The 17,434-nt window shown below is 37.8% G+C and overlaps 1 protein-coding gene across 8 annotated transcripts in view; it reads left to right on the forward strand.

Annotated features, from left to right (window-relative positions):
- ripor3 (RIPOR family member 3) overlaps positions 1-17,434 on the forward strand; it is a 184,910-nt gene that overhangs the window by 133,028 nt on the left and 34,448 nt on the right. For all 8 annotated transcript variants that reach the window (XM_073061659.1, XM_073061657.1, XM_073061661.1 and 5 more), the window contains 4 exons: positions 7,479-7,608; positions 7,877-8,539; positions 11,753-11,892; positions 15,423-15,576. In XM_073061659.1, coding sequence (XP_072917760.1) covers positions 7,479-7,608; positions 7,877-8,539; positions 11,753-11,892; positions 15,423-15,576 — 1,087 coding nt within the window. The remainder of the gene's footprint in view (positions 1-7,478; positions 7,609-7,876; positions 8,540-11,752; positions 11,893-15,422; positions 15,577-17,434) is intronic.

Here is a 17,434-nt window from a genome sequence, read left to right on the forward strand (position 1 = left end):
AGAATTTGCATCAGTTTCTAGTTGTTCTCTAGCGATTTACCGTAAAGGAATCGTATTTTGGTCACTGTATTTAGAAACATTCCAAACAAATAAAAGATGTTTACCCTGAGGTTGGGTATTTGTCATAAGATATTTACTCATGTCACTCATATAAAGTGATAGTTATTTCTTCTCCTGCATTCTACAACAGAAGTACCCAATGGAATGCAAAGTTCATGATATGTCCTTAGACTTTACGCTCTGATCCATCTTTCAAACTTTACATAATTATACTTGGATGAATCCAAGACAAAGAAAGATAAAGAGCCAGGGCAAGAATTTAGAAACAAATTGACCAGTATTTACATATTGGAAGAAAACAATAATGATGCTCTTGAATCAATGATTCTTTGCTTATTAGTTGAATCTAAGTGTTTAGGGCAAATGGAACTACTGTATATTTTTCTATTAAAATAAATCCTGTCAGTCTATATTCCCTTTAAAGGTCAGTCTGAGATGTGTTATTTCTAACTTGCAACGTGGTATACTGTCTTTATAAATACTGTAGAAACAACATTTCAGCTAGCAAACATTTATATATCTTTAAGTTATTTTTCATTCCCCGTATAAGAGTATTCCTTTTCCTAATTTGATACAGTTGCCCAGAAGAGTTTCAGATCAATATTGCCACCTTAAGGTAACATTTTGTTACAACAGTACTTTACGCACAAGTTTGTGAGTAGAAGTTACATTTCAATCAGCACCATCACTTGGTAGTGCAATACTGTTATATGCATATGTAAAGAAAAGTAATATTGCCTAGGCATCAAAGAGTCAGAACACTGAGTTTTTTTCTTCAATAAAGTAATACTGATTGAGATACTTGGTCTAATTAGTTAATGTTGAATTGATTTTGAATTAACGGGAGTAGGATTCTGGTATGGCAGCTATAAAGAGCTGTTGATTTGAATTCTCAGTTTGTATGGAGGACTTAAACATAAATATATTCAATCAAAAGTTAGAATATACCACTAATGTACCAAGAATATTTAGGGTTGACAGCAAAAGAACCAATCACAGGATGACAATCATATCAGTGCCCCAGAAGAGGAGCATGAGCTGCTTCAATGACTGTCATCCAGTGGCACTCACATTTACTGTGATGAAATGCTTTGTGAGGTTGGTCGTGGCTAGAATCAACTCCTGCCTAAGCAAGGACCTGGACCCACTGCAATTTGTCCATCGCCTCAGTAAGTCTGCAAAGGATGACATCTCACTGGCTCTCCACTCAGCTACAGATCACCTAGACAATAGCAATACCCATGGCAGGCTGCTGTTTATTGATTACAGCTCAGTGCTCAACCCATTCCTACTCTCAGTTCTAATCAACAAGCTCCAAATCCTGGGCCTCTGCAACTGGATCCCTGACTTCCTCACTGGGAGACTGCTATAAGTGCAGAGCAGAAATAACATCTCTTCCTCGCTGGCAATCAACACTGGCACATCTCAAGAATGAGTGCTTAGCCCTGTGCTCTTCTCTCTACACCCACAACTGTGTGGCTAGGAACAGCTCAAATGCCATCAAAAATTTGCCTATGAAACAACTATTGTTGGCAGAATTTCAGATGATAGAACCATAGAACACTATAGCACAGTACAGGCCCTTCAGCCCTCCATGTTGTGCTGACCCATATAATCCTTAAAAACAAGTACTAAACCCATACTACCCCATAACCCTCTATTTTTCTTTCATCCATGTGCCTGTCCAAAATGATGACAAGGAGGCATACAGGTGTGAGATAGATCAGCTGGTTGAGTGGTGTTGCAACAACAACCTTGCACTCAATGTCAGTAAGACCAAGCAACCGATTGTGGATCTCAGAAAGGCGAAGGCAAACAAACACACACCAGTCCTCATCAAGGGATTCGTAGTGGAAACAATGAGCAGGTTCAAGTTCCCAGTTGTCAAAATCTCTGAAGATGTAACCTGGGCCCAACATATTGATGCAATTACGAGAAAGGTACAATAGTGGCTGTATTTCATTAAGAGTTTGAGGACACTTGGTGTGTCACCAAAGACTCTCTCAAATTTTTACAGATGTAACATGGAAAGTTGTATCACTATCTGGTATGGAAAGGATATTACATAGGATAAGAAAAAGCTGCAGAAAGATGTAAACTCAGCTAATTCCATCATGGGCACTAGCCTCCCCAGCATCAAGGACATCTTCAAAAGGTGATGCCTCAAAAAGGTGACATCTATCATTGAGGGCATCCATTCCCCAGGACATGCCCTCTTCTCATTGCTACATCAAGGAGGAGGTACAGAAGCCTGAAGACACACACTCAACACTTCAGGAACAGTTTCTTCCCCTCTGCCATCAGATCTCTGGATCTGATGAACTCTGAAACACAACTTCAGTATTTTTTTGTTATCCCTTTTTGCACTAATTATTTCATTTAAAAATATTATATATTCTTATTGTAATCTATAGTTATTGTATGTATTGCAATGTACTGCTGCCACAAAACAAGATTTTTTATCACATATGCCAGTGATATTAAAGCTGATTCTGATTCTGGGCAGTCTAGGATCCAGTTGTGCATTTTTTTTTTCTGTCCCAGAAAAGAAAAAGGTAACTTAAAGTTGCATTCTGGCATAAAAGCATAATGTACCAGGATGCAAAAATCTGAAGTAAAAGCACATTTAAATGTGAAAGTAGCTAACAAATACTAGCATTAATGACTTGATGCTCCAGGGCTGATTCTTTTCCTCCTTGAAGAAATTAAATGAGAGCACAATTGTGATTAGGTTAAATTTCTCCTGCATCTATCATTGAATCTTTTTCTTGTGAGGGCATTGTAGATTCATAGATTCATGTCAATCCAGTTCCTCAAATTCAAGATCCCAAATGCATTTTAAGTCCCAAGTAAGATTAGCAGAAGAGTATGCTTCTTTGGGGTCATTCAATATAATTATTGCCACAGATATCATAGACTCCAACCTCTTTCAAGTTTACTATCCATTCACCCATCAAATGTGATTGAAAACTTCTTGAACTACTTTTTGCAACTGTTTTCTCTCTCGGCCATCTACCTTACTCCCTGTACGCATGCCGATGATACCACCATAATGGGCCTTATCTCAAAAAATGATAGTCAGAGTACAGGAAAGAGATAAGGAGTTTAGCAATAAGTGTGATGACAACTTTTCTCTCAATGTCAACAAAACAAAAAAAAGGTATCTCACTTAAGTGGGGGTGGTGCACAGTTCCTCTCTACATTAACAGTGCTGAAGTTGAGGGAATTGAGAGCTTCAAGTTGCTAGGAGTAACCATCACCTATAGCCTTTTCTGGTCCAATCACATAAATGCCACAGCCAAGGAAGCTCAAGGTTCAAAGGTTTGTTTTATTATCAAAGTATACAACTCCAATTTTTTTCAATTCTCCGGGAGGCATGAAACCAAGAAAAAAAGGAAAATAAGCACAATCAACAACCTCCAGATTGCACCTCCCTGTAAAAAGAAATGAACAAAAACGGAACAGGCACATCAACCTCCAAATCTATCCTATGCACAAAAAACGAGCAAACCAGATCAGGCACATCAACCCCCAAATCCCTCTTCCCAGACAAGAAAAACAAACAAAATATATTAGGCTTATTGACCCACAAATCCCTCCTCCTGCACAAAAACTGAACAAAATGGATCAGGCATATTGACCCCCAAATCTCTCCTCTAGCACAAAAAAAACAAATACAGATCAAGCACATTGACCCCAAATACCCCTCCCTGCACAAAAAAACAAGAAGATTGGGTGAAAAACTGCAGATTATAAAAACTATGAAACTGAAAACAAGATTTTATAGTCCAAGTCCACATACAAAACACAGGAAAAACCTGGGCAACAATTTACGCAATGGCAGGCTCTCCCCTCTCTGGCAGCAGAGCAGAGTGATCAAAAGACAGGCTCACCATCTGCACTTGCTTTGATGTTTCAATCACCTTCGTTGCTTTAGTCAGTGAACAATGGAAACTTTAATCGGCAAAATGGAACCAAAGGTCAGCTTCCACCCCGTCCTGCAGCTTGTCCACCACGAGGTTCCCGCACACTGTCTCTGCCTCTTGGAATCCTCTTGGAGACTGCATAGTGCTGGAACACCCAAACAATCTCCAAACTTCTACAAACAAGAGAAAATCTGCAGATGCTGGAAATCCGAGCAACACACACAAAATGCTGGAGAAACTCTGCAGGCCAGGCAGCATCTATGGAAAAAAGCACAGTCAACGTTTTGGGCCAAAACCCTTCAGCAGGACTGAAGAGAAATCTGCTCCTCAGCCTTTTTTCTCCAGTCCTGCCGAAGGGTTTTGGCCCAAAACGTTGACTGTGCTTTTTTCCAAACTTTGGCAGTCACTTCAATATTTCAATCACCCTCATCACTCTAATCGGTGAAACTATAATCGGCAAAATGGTGTCAAACATTGCCTCGTGTACCATCCTGCAGCCTTCTGCCACAAGGTTCACTCATGCTACAATCTTGGAGACTGCAGAGCGCTGAAGCACCCAAACTATATCTAAACAACAGAACAGTCTCCAACAGTTCTAGAATAACAACCAAGATGAGAAGCAAACATAACAGTAATAAATTAATTGAAATTTTTTTTCCCACGATCTATCTAAGAGATGCCGCCCAAAGGAGCATTGTACTTAGGCGCCGTCTTGACTGGAATGTATCTATTTCCTAATGAGGCTGACGAAATCTGGCACGTCTTTGTCGACACTCACTAATTTTAATTGATGCACCATTAATTGCAACTTGGTATGGCAACTGCTCTGCCCTTGACTAGAAGAAGCTACAAAGAGCTGGGAATACAGCTCAGTACATCACAGAATCCATCTTCTCCTCCATGGACTCTGTCTATACTTCTTGTTGCCTCAGTAAAGCAGCCAGCATAATCAAAGCTTCCACCTGCCCCGGACATTCTTTCTTCTCCCCTCTCCCATTAAGCAAATGATACAAAAGCCTGAAAGTATGAATCCCCAGGCTCAAACACAGCTTCTGCCTTACTATTCTAAGACTATTAAATGGTTCCTTAGTATGGTAAGATGGATTCTGGACCTCACAATTTACCTTGTTATGTTCTTGCACCTTATTGTCTATCTGCACTGCACTTTCTCTGTGGCTGTTACACACTACCTGCATTCTGTTGTTGTTTTACTTTGTACTACCCCAACACACTGTGTAATAAAATAATTGGATCTGTTTGAACAGTACACAAGACAACTTCTTTACTGTACCTCGGTACATGTGACAATAATCAGCCAATTCCAATTCCAAGCCAAGCATTATTGGTCAGCCAGTATTACACTGACTGGAGACATCTAGTTAGGTGCATGCATATACTGTATTAATGTTCCATTTTTTGCAGCAAATCATAATCTGCCTTCAGATTTGAATTAGAGTTTTTTCCTTACTTGAGGAATATGCTTTTGAGGCGCCTGTTGGATTTTGAAGCATTTCGTAACTTTGCTTGTAGATTTTCATTATCTATTTATCCAGTATTGTTGTTCATTGTTCTATTTTGTGGTCATTCATATCCAAGAAAAAGTTAACATGGTGGGTGTGTATGTATATATATATCTGCTGATTTATTACTACTGTTAAGTAATCATTGATAAACGATGTGAAAAGTAGTGCTCCCAATACTGACCTCTGAAGAAAACCGCTAGTCACTGGCAACCAACCAGAAAAGGCCCCTTTTATTCTCACTTGCTGCCTCCTGCCTGTCAGCCATTCCTCATTCCATGCCAGTATATTTCCTGTAACACCATGGGATTTTATCTTGTTAAGCAGCCTCATGGGAGGCACTTTTTCCAAATGCCTTCTGAAAATCTAAATAAATGACATCCACCAGCTCTCCTTTGTCCACCCTGCTTGTTACTTCCTTGAAGAATTCTAACAAGATTTCTCAGGCACTGCTGATAAGTAATTCTTTCTGTTACATTGCAGATAAGCAATCTCACTAGGAAATAAGATTGTAAGGTTTAATTGTAAACTTTGCCCATCCTTTTCAACTCCCTTCACTAAACAGTTCATTTTCATAACTGGAGACAATGGTAAACAGCTGTGGTTATTTTAAGATTATCCTGAAGTCATTTTAATAACAGAAGGCAAACTTTATACGTTGAAATCAATGATATATTTTTTAAAAATGTTAATATTACCTTCTATCTAAACTTTTTCATTTTGAAATATCCTTTTAATGTCATAACCTAATTTTTAATCATTGCACCTCGTGTGCTGTTTCAGATGGTGATCAGAGGCTCTACTATTTTCTAGCAGTAGGTAGTTATCAACAAGTATGATAGTGCATGTTTTACATGATCTAATTATGACACTCAGAGGAAGTGCTTACTAATTTTAGTTGTTCTCTCAAAGTTTAATCACAGGGAAACACATTGTCTACTAGACATGCAGCTTGCTTTCTGGTTTCTATTTGTGGTCTTTAAACAGCTGCTGTGAGATGAACAAGAAGGGTCCAATTTCAACTGAATTTCAACTTCAACCTTTAAATCTATTCCCTGTCCCTGCACTGCATCAAATGTAGGCTTTAATTGGGAGCTCTGCTGCATACGTGTCCTGTACTGATAGACATGGTTAGGGTGATGCTATTACAGTTCATTAGGTTACGTTAGGGCTAATCAGGATGGTGGGTTGTTAGGGCAGCATGGCTTAAAGGGCCAGAAGGCCGTACTTTGGACTGTATCACTAAATAAAATAAATATCAATAAAATGTCAAACTGGAGCAGATTATTCATGAATTTGATGCATTTTTCAGTGAGCTAATAAAATAAACCTTTAACGTGTTAATACAGTTATTTCTTCATGAATGAATTGAAAGTTCTGAGCTGTTGTACATCTTATGCCACACAATGGAACAGACGCAAAATCAGATGAGAAACAAAATCTCATTTTGGAGGTGTATCCTCTATAGTTTCACACTTTCTGCATTTGGAAGTGCATGTAAAGTCTTATATTGTTTGCAATATGAAACATCCCTTAAGGAATAATAAAGAAGCTCATGCTTGCTATTCATATTTGTGAATATAATGTTACATTCTTCTGTAATACTCTGCCATATGTTAAAGATTACCTAGTCTATTGTAAAGGGCTGTGGAGGACAGGTCATTGTGACAAGTTATTTAAGGCAGAGATTGACTGATTCTTTATTGGTAAGGGGGTTAAGGGTTACAGAGAGAAGGCAGGAGAATGAGTTTGTAAAACAAAATCAGCCATTCTTGATTGGAAGAGCATATATGATGGGCTGAATGCCTAATTCTGTTCCTATGTCCCATGACCTATCTAAATGAACAAATGCAGAATAAAATATAATCTGACATAATGGTAGTGTATTGTTTCCAGACATATTCAGAAACTACTTTGGGGTTTTATTTGTTTCCTGCTTTTAATTTTACTTTTACCCGTTACTTCGCCATAGTCCATTTGATGCTGATGAAATATCAGTAACATCTGGCTCAGTATCCAAATTCTCTTGGCCAAGTCGTAAAGGCTCTGTGTACAACTGGACACCTCCCAGCACCCCCAGCTTCAAGGACAAGTACTTCTCTGTAAGTATCACTACAAGGATATTTTATTGTAGTTCACTTCTCTAACCTTTGGCAGTCAGAATGGAAAATTAAAATTAATCCAAAAAGGAAATGGATGCCAGGTGTTGACTTTTAAATGTAAATTCTATTATCATAGGTTTTTATCAAATTGACAAGCTGAAAAGAATCTTTATAGTAAATATATACATCTCAGTAATAACTTTGTTGTATCTTAATACTTTCATTATGAATGGATGTATTAATTTTCTGTTTTCTATTCTGTTGTAAGAGACACATTGGACAAGAGGACAAACTGCCTACATTACATCAGGAAACAAAAGGAACTTTCATTTTTAATCACTCAGGAAATTGCTTCCACAATACACATTTGTCATCTGTGCCTGAAAATGAGAAATTTTATAATTATGCAAATATAGATAAACAAGAAGCCAGTGACAATAGGCATGATTCATTAGCTTTCCAAGAAGCACACAGGGAATTCTCCCAAAGCTTCCAGGATGGTCTTTCTACAGAAAAAACTCTACAATCAACACATGTAGAACCAAAACCTCCCAATCAAAGGGAATTTCAAAATGATTCACTACAAGCGAGACGATTTCAAAGTTGTTCAGCTTTGACAGAATCCATTTTTCACACAGGACCACAGCCGAGGTTTCAGTGGCCCACTGAGAAACCTGCTGGACAGGAGTCAACTTGTCAAGTCTGGAGCACAGAACTTACAGATCTATTCAGTTCACAGAGATCAACAACGTCCTGTAAACACAAAAAAAACACTTCAATCTGTTCTGAAATTTCCAAGACAGATTACATTTCAGTAGATATTGGAATCATCCTTCAAGAAATATTGATTACTCTAAGGACAGAGCACAGAAACCACAAGGAATTACAAAATCTAGAGCGACAGGTTCTGCACTTAGGAGATATTCTTAAGGTATAGTGATTAAAACAAGTATATTAATAATAAGTTCAAATACTGGGGCCAGTATTTCAGGAAAACATAGATCTGAAAAGATAATATTTAGATTAAATAAATACAAAATGGTATTCTTTTTAAATATAAAAGCGTAAACAGCCACTGATAGAAAATTGGAGTACCATGTAGGAATGAAGGGTTAGATTGATCTTAGAGTAGGTTAAAGGGTCAGCACAACATCTGCTGTAGTGTTCGATGTTTTGTGTTATATGAAATTAAGTCACCGATCAATTAAGAACAGAAAGTTCTGAGAAATCAGTGTAATTTGAATATAGTTTTCAAGGTACTATTTTGTTTCCATGTCTTGAAATTTGAAAAGTGAACAGAATGAGATAAAATAAAACACACTCAAATTATTTCAGTCTGTAAGAATCTCATTGTGAGGAAGTGGCGGACAACTGTGACTGAAGAGTCATAAATGTCAAATCACTTGGGTATTATGGTGGAACAGACAAGATTTCTAAATGATTAGAGACCAAAAATACTTGCATTCCCTAGTAATTTAATGGCCTGATTTGTCCAGAAGTCAATATTATGGTAGTGATTTCTGTCAATAAGTAAATTAATATTTCTTGATGATAATGTGCTTTAGTCAGTGTATCTGGATTCATTTCTGCTGTGTGAATGCCTATGTTATACAGGCTAACGTTGAAACCAAAGTAATCTACTTCTAAAGCAATTTAGTAAGTATGATTTTATTTTCCTCCGAGTGTTACCTTCATCTCTGAGTTATAGAGAAAAACAATATTCTCATGAGCTCACAGTGAAAAGGTATGTATTTTAATATTGAGCATAAACTTGGAAGGTTTTCACTTACTCCCTTGAGTTTACATTCTAAAGCATCCCACTCTTGGTCTTTTATAACCATCAGGATTTGTGACTAACCAATGTTATTTGTTCATGAGTACCCATTTGTAATTCTCTAATCAATCCATTCACTTGTTGGCATCCGTCTGACTCGAAGGACAATGGGTGATGATGATCACCATCACAAGCCTGGGTGGAAAGTATGGAGATCCTGAGATGCCCTGTCATCAAGATCCCCCCTCTCAGCCTCACCAGTACAGTCCAAAGGAAAGCTTATGAAGCAGTACGTTTGGCACCAGCTTGGCTCCAGGAGCTGCTGGAAGAATATTTAATGATGTCTAGCCGCCTTAGGGGCTTCACTCCGGATTTTCTGTCTGGGTTTACTCCCATAGCCTTTGTCTCTCCCGAGGCTGTCCACAAGGCAGTGGGGTTATTTACCCATAGCTGGGGTCTAATCAATTATGGCAGCTCTAAACTTAAATCTGTTGAATGGTATTTAACTTAGCTTGCAAGTGCTTGGGATTTTTTAATTTTACATTCTTTAACTATTTAATATTTTGAAGATAAATAGATAATCTAACTTACTTTAAGCATATTTTTTGTCAAATCTGAGTTTTATTTAATGAAAAACAACTGAAAGGATGGAAATACTCAGCAGATCAGAATCAGGTTTATTATTACTTACATGATAAAATCTGATAGTGGAGGCAGTGAAGCTGTTTCGTTATCATTTGGTGTGAGTCTTCAGGCTTGTGTGCCTCTTCCCTGATGGTAGCAAAGAGAAAGGGCATTTACTGAATGTTAAGGCTTCTTAACCTATTCTTCTGCTTCTGGATATCTGGCCTGACTCAGTGTAACCAAATTGTAAATGTTCTGCCAGGTTCTAAATGAAGTAATTCCCAAACTGGGGTTCCTTGTCTCTGATCAGGTCTCTCCCTACTTTGTTGCACTCGTTTGTACCTAGCAAGATCCCATGGAAACAAGATAAGGCTTTAGGTGTGCCCCTAATTTAAGGCTCTTTGCTGAAAATGAAAATTGGTGCAATAATGAGCATCACACTTATCATGGCTTTTGAGGAATGTTTGAGATCGCTGATTTCTACAGGAAAAAATGCAGGCATTGACAGGTAATACAGAAATTCTGGCAGGAAATTATATTGTCAAGACAGCCAGTAAGTGAACAGTTTATAAACATCAAATTCTTGTATTTTCGATATTATACAATGTATTTAGGAAACATCTTAATGGTTTAATTAGTGGCTGTCCATGTTATTCTTGTCTCCAATGATCAGCTCCTTAGTAAGGCAGAAATATTGTGAAAAGTCTGAGAAAAATACAAATACAAATTGGGTATCAAGTACTTTATGGTCATTAATACTTTGCACTATTTCACATTCACTATCTTTATCTTGATTCTTCCTTAAAGACCATTTTATTTATTACATGCATTATGTTTTCCAAACTACTTTATAATTCTTACTGTAGTTTGAGTATTTTATACTCTGAATTTACCGAGGGCCTCCGTTGGTCAGGGTTGGCCATAGGCGTTGCATTCCAGCTGTCTACATGATATGCAAGTCAGGGCAGTGGTACATGGAGAGCAAGTTGCTGTCCATGTAGCAGGCTCCCCCCTCTCCACGCAGCTGATGAATCCAAAGGAACAGCAGAGACTGATACAATTTGGCACCAGTGGCATTGCAGGTATTGCCAGTCAGTATTGAATTCAACGTAGGACTGCCTTAGAGACTCCAGCTCCAGGTTTTTCCTTGGGGTTTACACACAAAGTCTTCCCCATGAGTAGGTACAGCTTCAAAGCAGTGGAGGTTTGAGATCAGAGTTTTCCTTCTCCTCAGTGAGCTGCCAACCATGGCTGACAAGCTCCATTTGCCTGAAGTGATAGGTTTTAAGGTGACACAATCTGCCTCTACCCCTTCTCCTGTCAGTAGAAATGGTTCCGCTGGGATTAGTTGCTTAGCCATATGCGAAGGCCAGGAGCTGTACTTGGTTGTCAGAGGCTATTAGTGATGCATGTCATTGGGACTATTTAATAGGAGCTTTTCACCCCTACTACGCTTGGCATTAACAACCTTAATGAAGCTTGAGAATAAGTTTGCCAATTTAGTCAGATAACAGAGTAAATATTTTGAATATTACCAGTTGTAAACAAATAAGTACAATAGAAAAATGCAGTCCAGTCCTCTAAAAAGAACTTAGAAATGAATAAAATTTATGGTGTCATTGCTATATAATGTGGAAGCAATTTATAAACAATTAGTGTGTCCCATTATCTTCAGTAACTATTAAAGACTGGACTGAACAATTGGAACACTTTTGTATTAAAGTCTGCATTGTTTTTTATAAACAGAAAGAAGTTACAGAGAGCAAAAATGCATCTACTATCAGTCTAAGTGTTGAAACAGTCCTAGAAAGCTTCAATTTCCTAAATGCTGACTCACTTGAAGATAATCTTTCATGCAATGGCAGTGTTAGGATGAAGCATGTAAAGTAAGTAACAATGAAGTTGACAACTGTGCTTTAAGGTCAAAGAATTGTTACATGATGATATTCAGTTCGACCACATGGTGGAAACATGCTTATTTCCAAAGGTGATTACAATTACAATGTTTTTCAGAATCAGAACCATGTTTATTATCAACGACAAGTGTCGTGAAATTTGTTAACTTCCATGTCAAATTCTACAACTCTATTCGTGAACTTCTTGCAAACCCACCATTTCATTACTGTGCACTTGCTGGATTAGCCATGCACGTTTCCTGGTAAATTAATATCACTTTGTCTGAAAGAACAATTGCAGTTGGTCAGTTCTAGCTACAGTATAGCAAAGGGCATCATGGAACAGGTTTCAAACTGGTGTTATTAATCCAGCCCATTTAATGTTTTATTAAAACTTAAACTTTCTCTGGGAACCATAACTGCTCCATCAGACTGCACTGACCAGTAATCCCCTCAAGACCTGACCACGTATCCATGCACTATTTAGCCTCAGTCTTCAAAATTTCAAGGTTGCTTCTTTGCCCTCCTCAGAACAGTGGACTTGGTTCCCTTTGGCCATTGGCTTCCAAATTCTGACTACACACCATCGCTCTAACTTAGCAGGTCACCAGCAGTCCCTGATTTCCAGTCATTCCCTTCTGATCAGACCTGAGCTCTAATTGCTGGCCCTCTTCACTCCTCACTTCAGTACCAGGCCAGGCCCTGAACTTGATGTAGATGAGGTGAAGGGACACGCCTAATTGACTAGCAGCTTGGAAATTTGAAGTGACAGGCCCATGAACAATACAACTATTCTGTGACATTAAATTGTGCCAAATGATTTCTAAGCAAGTATATTTTAGTCAACATAAATTTGAATGCCAAGGTTATTTAACCTTTTGTTTATCTTATTTTACCTCACAGATGCACATTTTTACATTAGTACAAGCCCTGGTTACCTTAGTTGGAGGTATAAAGGTTTATTTTAGGTTTTTTTTATGTTTGCACAATAAAGAAAGCAGGTTTTTTTTCATTATATCTCTGTGTGATTTTGAATTGACATGATCAGTAGCTTTATTTAGAAGCTTTATTTAGAAGGCCTTGGGCTTTCACAAATATATAAATGATTTGAAGTTTGAGTTCATGTCCTAGTTTGCAAATACATTAAGTTAGGACGCAGAGTGAATTATAAATAAGGATATAGGAACTTGCAATGGAACGTGGTTAATGAAGTGCAGTATGTGAACAAAATTACGCTTGATATAAACTTATGTTTAGATCAGTCTCTTTGGAACCAAGAAAAACAGATTGTGGTGAGGTGCTAAGAGCTGAGGAGGTGCAACATAATGTAGGTATACATATATATGCAGATTACTAAAATTAGTGCAGAGGCTGAAGTGATCATCTAAAAGGGAAATGGTATTTTTGGCTTTTCTCATCAAGGAGGCTTAATGCAAAATTGAGGAAGTAATGTTTCAGATGTCCAGAGCCCTGCTCATCCAGAAGCACGAAAACTCAAGGCATATAATTGGTGAGAGGCACTAATACGTAGGTGAGATAATCTTGATGAAGAGTCTCAGCCCAAAACATCAACTGTTTATTCCCCTCCATTGATGCTACATGACTTGCTGAGTTACTCCAGAATTTTGTGTGTGCTCCATGAGGGCCTTGGAATCGGTAGAATGTAGGTCCAACAGGATGAAACCAAGGCTTAATCAGTCAACTTATGAAAAGAAGCTACAATTATGAGAAGACAAGTATGAAAATCATTATTTCTACAAGTAACAAGAAACCTAAATTTAGGATTATAATGAAAGTACAGTAGCAAGAGTTAGAGTGGGCTAGTATTTCTTATAACACAGTATATTTATTTAGGCTTTCCTCTGTACTGTTCAGCCAAAAAAAACTTGGCAGAGTACCCCTACTCATAGTGAGACAACCAGGGCATCTAGCATCAGAGTGAAAAGAATAAATAATATGGTACTTTCTGAATAATCACACTCAAACATTGGAACATTAGTACAAGGAAGAAGGTGGTATCAGGTACAGGAAGAAACTGGAGGTTTCAGAGAGGGTGTGGAAGAGGGTTATCAGGATGTTGCTTGGACTAGGGGTTATGATGTATACGAAGAGGTGGGACAAACTTGGATTGCTTTCTCGGGGGGGGGGGGGGGTAGTCCTGATAGAAGCTTATAAGATTATAACAGGCGTCGATAAACAGTCAGAATCTTTCTCCCAGGGCAGAAGTGTCAAGTACGAGAGGATATGCTTTAAGATAAGAGAAGGAAAGTTTAAAGGAGACGTGTGAGGCAGGGTTTTTTATGTAGAGACTTGAAAAGCTTGAAACAGGCTTCCGGGGGAGTGGTAGAAGCAGATATGATAGAAGTGTTTAAGAAACAGATAGACATTTGAATATGCAGTGAATGGAGAGATGTGGGTCAGGTGCAGATAGATGAGTGTTAGTTTAATGCAGCATTGCCTTTGGCGCCGATTTTTAGCCTGGTGGGCCTTTTCCTGTGCTGCACTGTTCTATGTTCTTTTCAAGAACTAATTACAGATAGTTAAGAAAGAATCAAGTGTTGAAGGAAAGAATTGAAGAGGCACTCATGTCACAACATCCAAAAAGTTATCTGGATGAGCTGTTTCAATCACCAAGGCATGTAAATACTATTAGTATAGATGTTTACCTGCTGGGTGGCATGAACAGTGCAGACCAAGTTTCTGTGCTATGTGCCTCTAAAAATGAAAATAAAATTACAATAATTAGCTCTGGTCCAAAACTAGATCAATAATTTGGGGTTTAAAGTGAAATTAAATTGAAAAAAATATATAAGGAGTCAAGAAAACCAAATTAGTAAGATGAATAGATGAGCAGCTGGACCATTACTGAATGCTGTAGATTTGATTCACATAAACTAGGCCGCAATAGTTTTTACTACAGTTATGTTTTTAAATATATTCTTATGTTTTGGTCCCAACTAGGGTTTCCTTTTTTTTAATTAAGTTCTAAAATATCTTGAGTGCTGTGAGATTCATGAATCATACCAGGATTGAGTGGGCTGTCACATGACGAGCATTTGACAGCTCTGGGCCTGTATTCATTAGAATTCAGAAGAATGAGGGTTGACCTCATTGAAACCTATCGAGTGCTGAAAGGCCTTGATAGAGTGGATGTTGAGAGGATATTTTCTATGGTGGGAGAAGCTAAGACCAAATGACACAGCCTCAGAATAGAGGGGCATCTTTTTAGTACAGAGATGAGGAGGAATTTCTTCACCCAGGGAGTGGTGAATCTGTGGAATTCTTTGCCACGGGCAGCTGTGGAGGCCATGTGTATGTGTATCTGTATGTGTACTTAAGGCAGAGGCTGATAGGGAATGAAGGGATAAAGGAGAAGGCAGGAGACTGGGGCTGAGAGGAAAATTGCGGAGCAGACTTGATGGGCTAAATGGCCTAATTCTGCTCCTATATCTTATGATCTTATTTTTAATTGAGAACTGTTTATTCAATTTATTTTTCATTTCTACTCCCTTGTTTTACAGATATGGCACATACAATAAAAGTAATGTTTGTCAGTTTACCAAGAGTGGAGATTTAGGAATTAAGGCAGCAGGATCATTTGCCCTGACATCAAGGAACCTGTGTCTTGATAACATCCTTTTAGCACACCTGCAGATATGCAAGAGGCTTCTACAGGTAGTATTCATAGTATAAGTAATCCTAGCACTATGCTGTCCAGATTTTGGAAATTTACCCTAAATTAATTCATCAAATGGTTATTCAAAGTGTTGAGATATGCTATATTTCCTCTAACAGAATTTTTTTTCAAGAATATGCTCCTATATATTCCTATCTTGAAACAGAGTACCTTACTCAATATATTTCCTCAGGATTCTCCATCCACTTCATTTTTTTAGTATTATCCACTGTCACCTTTATTGCTTTAACTCAGTTGCGATCTTGAAAGAAGTATTGCTTCCTTACATTAAGTATTGAAATTCTTAAGTCAGTTTTCAGTCTCTGCCACAAATTCATTATCTTTTCTCCTGATTCCATCCCCCACCCTCCACTGGCTACCACCTCAAACTGAACGTAAATTTACAACACTGACAATCTACCTGTAACCAAACAGACCTTCCAATCCTTCATTCTTCATTGGCTTCACAACCTCACCCCACTACTTCTTATATCTTCATTTTATCCTCAATCTTTGCCCCTCTACATTTTATATTGAACCATCCTTGGTGAACTTGTCATAGTAATTCCCTCTCCACCAATACTCCATCTTGTCAGTTCAACCAGTTCATTAGTAATTCTGTGCTGTTATGAATGAACTCCTATTCTTTCATCATATATGCTCCTATAACCAACATCGGTTTTGTAACTCCAGTGCCGCAAATTTAAACTTCCATTTTGAAGTTTAAATAGTTTTGCATATGAAGAATTTTCCAGTTCAGGTTTTCTATGCACAGACTCTCTCTTTGATCCAATGTTGACATTTTCAACATTGTAGTCTGAATTCTTTCCCTATATACTTTGCCTCACTTCCTGTGTTATCTCATTTTAAAACCCTCTCTAAAATCTTATCTTTAATTAAGTCCTTTAATTTGGTCATTTGGTCATGATTCCTAATCTCTTCCTTGGCAGGATATTTTTTGGTCATTATTCCTCTGAGAATTGTCGTAGGATATTTGTTATTGCTGACATGGGTGTTTGAGAGTTCAGTGAAAATGCTATCTATGTATTCAAATATGAATTCTCTTGTCAGGGTAAAAGGAACCAATGGTGAATGATGTAACAGGAAATATATTAGCAGGAAAATATACTTCTATCCTGTTGTTATAAGACACTTGAATGAACCTTTTGTATGTTAAAGGTGCTCTTGATCTCACAAACTACCACGTCATGGCACTTGCACCTTTTTGTCTTCCTGCATTGCACTTTCTCTATAACTGTAATTCCGAATTCTGTATTGCTTTCCTCTTTTTACTACCTCTATGCAGTTATGTTTTTAAAACAATCTATATGGCAAGCTTATATGATGTACCTCACTCAGCACGTGACAATAATAAACCAATTACAAATTTTACTGGAGGCATATTGCTTTACATGTGTAATTTCCCTGGATGTCCAGCCAATCAGTGATCTGCATGTGATCAGGATGAGCACAACAATTCTGATTTCATCTCATTTTGTTTAAATGCAAATTTTGCCAGCAATAAATAAAAATCCATTGTGGATCCTATCTTCGCGATTCAGGACAGAGAAAGCAGAGGGAATTTTAGAAAGAAAATGCTCCTTGTGGTGAATTAGATATTTTTCTGAGTATCAACTCTTTCCAAGCTTTGTAATATAATGTGAGGCCACATAGGCCTCTGTGAAGTCAATTTCTTTTTATTTGCTATTTTACCAGTTACACTGATAATTACTTGTCCAATGAGTGTTAGAGGCAGAGACAAGTGAAATGCATTGCCTATCCTGTGTTTGGGATAGCTCACTTGACTGGTTATAATGATAATTATTTGTCCAAACCATCAATAGTTGTGTGGAGCTA

This window comes from Hemitrygon akajei, chromosome 11 (genome assembly GCF_048418815.1).
Source record: "Hemitrygon akajei chromosome 11, sHemAka1.3, whole genome shotgun sequence".
Taxonomy (NCBI): domain Eukaryota; kingdom Metazoa; phylum Chordata; class Chondrichthyes; order Myliobatiformes; family Dasyatidae; genus Hemitrygon; species Hemitrygon akajei.